Source organism: Fukomys damarensis, unplaced genomic scaffold, assembly GCF_012274545.1.
Source record: "Fukomys damarensis isolate Sample0158 unplaced genomic scaffold, DMR_v1.0_HiC HiC_scaffold_23, whole genome shotgun sequence".
In the NCBI taxonomy this organism is placed as follows: domain Eukaryota; kingdom Metazoa; phylum Chordata; class Mammalia; order Rodentia; family Bathyergidae; genus Fukomys; species Fukomys damarensis.
The window spans coordinates 64,893,850-64,897,817 of NW_022900935.1; the positions used below are offsets into that span (position 1 = coordinate 64,893,850).

Below are 3,968 nucleotides of genomic sequence, written 5' to 3' on the forward strand. Positions count from 1 at the left end.
GGCAGGGCTACAACAGAAAGGAGCCAAGACAAAGAATAACACCACAAGCGAGCCCAGCAAGTGACCAGTTCTCGCAGTCTGAGTACAAAGGGCAGACCAGCCCCACCAACCCAGGTGGCCCTGGGACTCACTCCGCCTGGGGGGAAGTGAAAACTGGTGAACTCTAGGACACACTAGGTCATCTGAACTTCTGCTTGCCTCTCACCCTCCACCCCTTCCCTGATTCCAGCCTGGAAATAAACTTGGAGATAGAGGGTGGAGCCGCTCCCCCAGGACATCCGTATAAAAGCCAAACGCAGTGCTGAATGCATGCACTAGGGCTCAGACTGTGGGGTCACAGGGTGCCGGGCTGGCCTGCAGCTCCCTTCTCTGCCTTCAAGGTTCTTCTTGGCTGACTCATCAGGAGAAGTTACAGGCCACAGTCACACAGAGCTAAATAACACTACCAACAGAGGTGCTTTACTTCAAAAACAAAAGGCCAGGGCCAGGGATTTAGCTCAGTGGCACCGCACCTGCCTCAGGAGCGCAATGTCCTGAGATTGATCTCCATTACAAAAAAAAAAAAAAAAAAGCTAGGTATCTTTTCTGTAAGGCCTGGTGTGCGCAACTGTAATCCCAGCCCTCTGACAGGCTGAGACAGGAGGATCAAGCTCAGACTGGACAATTTAAGAACTTGTTTCAAAATTAAAAAATAAAAAAGGGCTGAGGATACAATGCAAAGGCCCTGGGTTCAATTACCAGCACCACAATAAAACAGGCAGACAGACAGACAAGACAGCAGAGCTGTGGCAAAGCAAAGACTGCAACAGTGATCAGGTACTTCTGTCTATACAGGTGTCAGACCACAACATGGAAAATGTGATGAGCAGGCGTCATGTGCACAGGAGAAATCTACAACCACACACTCCCAGGTGTTAGTCAGTCAGGTGCCGGCCTCCTTCCTGGACAGGGTGGCTTCCTTGAAAAGCCACCTACCCAAACTAGGGGCCTATTTTATAGGAAAGCAGCGACACAGTCCACCCTCACACCACTCATCCAGGGGATGGGAGGAGGGAACAGGGTACAGGCTTTAAGTACACCCTAACTTTCTACTATGAAATATATGTAACAAAATATACCATCCTGGCCATTTCTCAGTGCATGGTTTGGAGGCCTCAAGTACATGCAGTGCTGTGCAGTCACCACAACTGTCCTTCCCCAGGACTTCCCATCTTTCCAAGTGAAATCCTGCCCCACTACACAACATTTCTAATGTTATAAATTATTAGTTGGGCGGGAAGAGAATTTTTGTCTGCAGTTGTGTTGGAAGATTGAGGCAGGAGAATTGCTTGAACTTAAGAGTTTGTAGGCCAACCTGGGCAATACAGAGAGATCATCTTATAATTATATATGCATACACAGAGAGACAGACAGCCTGGCATTACAGGGTGAGGCCTGGAGACACCAAGTGCCACACAACAGAGGCACAGCTGTTTCACCGAGCCCTTCCCTCCCCGGAGCCTGCCCAGCAGCTTTCCTCCTCACTGTGCAGAGCTCTGAGATCTGCAGGTCACAGCAACGCCCCTTGTTGGAAGAACCTGGCAACCTTTTCTTGGTTCAAACCCAAAGCATCACTTTGAATAAATGAATTCTGCCCTAAAAACACAGTGGCACATGCTGGGCCTTACAAATGGAGAGCGCAGCCAGGAGGTGCAGAATGCTCAAGAACACGGCAACCAGAGCAGGCCCACAGGCAGCCACCATGGGGTGCACACTCCAGGATGCCATCAGCCTGATGGCCCTGGCACTGCGGCTCCTTCCTCCCACCCTCAACCAGTGCCATCACTGAGCACAGAGCTGTCACCTGGGCCCAGGACAAATGATGGGGAGGGCCCTCCACCAGGGACATTTAAGTAGCCATGTTTTCTGTGACATTCTCTACAATTAGGCTCCGACTTTCTCCTCTTACCTTTCCTGTTTGGACATCGCCACTTTAAACCACTGACCGACCACACCTGGTGGCCCCGTGGCTGCATGCCCATGCCCGGTGTGGGCTGGCCTTCCTGGGGGAGGAAACAGCTGCTGCCCACACATACCAGTTCCAACCTGACTCCCACCCATTCCTTGCTGCAAAGGACAGTATCAAATTTCATCTCAACCTTTCTCCTTCCCCAACCCCCACGCAATCCATGATACTGTACCTTCGAATCTTCGGTGGCCATCATAGTCCTCAGAGCAGGGCACTTCAATGAACCTGCCCTCTAGCACCTCACCATGGCGGGCCAGGACCTCCGCAATACCATCATCGGCCCCCAGGCTGCTCCAGATTAGGATGGAGGCCAGTGCAATGCCAGCCCCCAGGCCCAGGGTCTTCAGCCGTGCCCTCCATGTCTCCCTCAGCCCCCACTCCTTCTTGGTGCTAAGAACAGAAAGCACAACCACCATCACTAGAATGCAGCTACTCGAGCTGGGCACGCAAACAGAGAACCAGCTACAGCCAGGGCCCAAGGCAGCTTAAACCCAAGGCTTTGTTTTCCATGGTGCAGATACTGGAGAATGCTTTTTAGGAAACGCATAGGGCAAAGTTCTTCTTGACATACACTGCAGGATGCTTTTCTGTCTGGATAAATATAGCTTTCTATATTAACCATTCATTATTGCCAAAAGCTGTTAGTGCTCCAGAAAATGTATGTTGAAATGATAAATTTATATAATTGAATAAATTTAATATTATTGAAGGAAAAGGAAAGATATAGGTTTATAACTGAAATATTCCTTCAGGGAGGTTTGTTTTGGGGAGAAAATGGAATTAAAAAATTTAGGTTATGGCCAGGGATTTAGCTCAGTAGTTCTGCCGCTTGCCTTGCAAGCACAAGGGCCTGAGTTCGATCCCTGGTACCAAAAAAAAGAAAAAAAAAAAAAAAAAAAAAAAAAAAAAATTAGGTTATCATGCTTAATGAAATCATAGTTGCAGCAAGAACGACACATTTGAGATCTAGAATTCAAGAGCAGCTAAGATAAAGGGTGCTAAAAAATCCGTGAAAGAACAAACTAAAATGTTCAAAAGTTATTGTGCCGGGTGTGGTGGTGCGATCCAGTAATCCTAACACTTGGGAAACTGAGGCAGGAGGAAGATTGCCATGAGTTGAAGGTCAATCTTGGCTACACAGTGAGTTCAAGGACAGCCTGAACTACATGATGAAACCAAACTCAAAAAAAAAAAAAAAAAGTTATTGTAGCCTGTCCAGATCTCAGGAATCTCCTTGATATTTTCTAATTGATGAGGTCAGTGTGGAAGTGAAAGAAATAAGGCAGTCCCCAGGAGAGCAAAAATAAAGCAAGCAAACGGTTTTCTTGCATGCTGAGGTCCTACACTAATAATTCCAAACCCAGTATTAACTACACAATTTAGAATTCTCAAACTAAGGGATTCCTGTCATTCTTTACAGCCTCAAAGTCAGCTTTGTGCTTTGGAAGTGAAGGTGCTCATCCCAGGGCTGTTTGGGCTGCTCTTTCTCATGGTTGTCCATGAATTGGGGCCATCCCAAACACAGCGCACCTCACCTAGCAGCAGCAGCAGCAGCAGCAGCAGCACCACCGAAGGACCAATTCCCCTCCCTCCGTGCCACCCTCCACGCTGCTCCCTGCCCACACTCTGGCTATCCTGGCATTAGCCTTTTCCCGGCTGCTGACACAGGGACAGGCACCTGAACCTATATAGGAGCTCCGCCCAGACTAGGGCTGTAAGGGGACTAGTGTGGTGGGCGCAAAAGGCCGGCTTTCACACTGGAGGTGAGAAAGTCCCGGGCGTGCGCACGGGCAGGGAGGTCCGACTGCAGGTATCGCGTGGGGTCCCACGGGCTCTAAGACCTTCTCCAGGGCAAACGCAGCCTGCTCACCGCAAGCCAGCAGACAAACGCTGCAGGGAGCCCCCCCGCGGACCGTCCTTCGAGTTGGGGCTGAGAAGAGCAGCCCCGAGGGCCTTGCCC

At 49.7% G+C, this 3,968-nt stretch overlaps 1 protein-coding gene across 1 annotated transcript in view; it reads right to left on the reverse strand.

The window, feature by feature from the left end:
* Ogfod3 (2-oxoglutarate and iron dependent oxygenase domain containing 3) overlaps positions 1 to 3,967 on the reverse strand; it is a gene marked incomplete at its 5' end in the record, with an annotated part of 25,249 nt that extends 21,282 nt beyond the window's left edge. Inside the window, 2 exons of the mRNA XM_010618754.2 lie at positions 2,181 to 2,398; positions 3,879 to 3,967. Coding sequence (XP_010617056.1) covers positions 2,181 to 2,398; positions 3,879 to 3,967 — 307 coding nt within the window. The remainder of the gene's footprint in view (positions 1 to 2,180; positions 2,399 to 3,878) is intronic.
* Position 3,968: the final 1 nt, after the last annotated feature.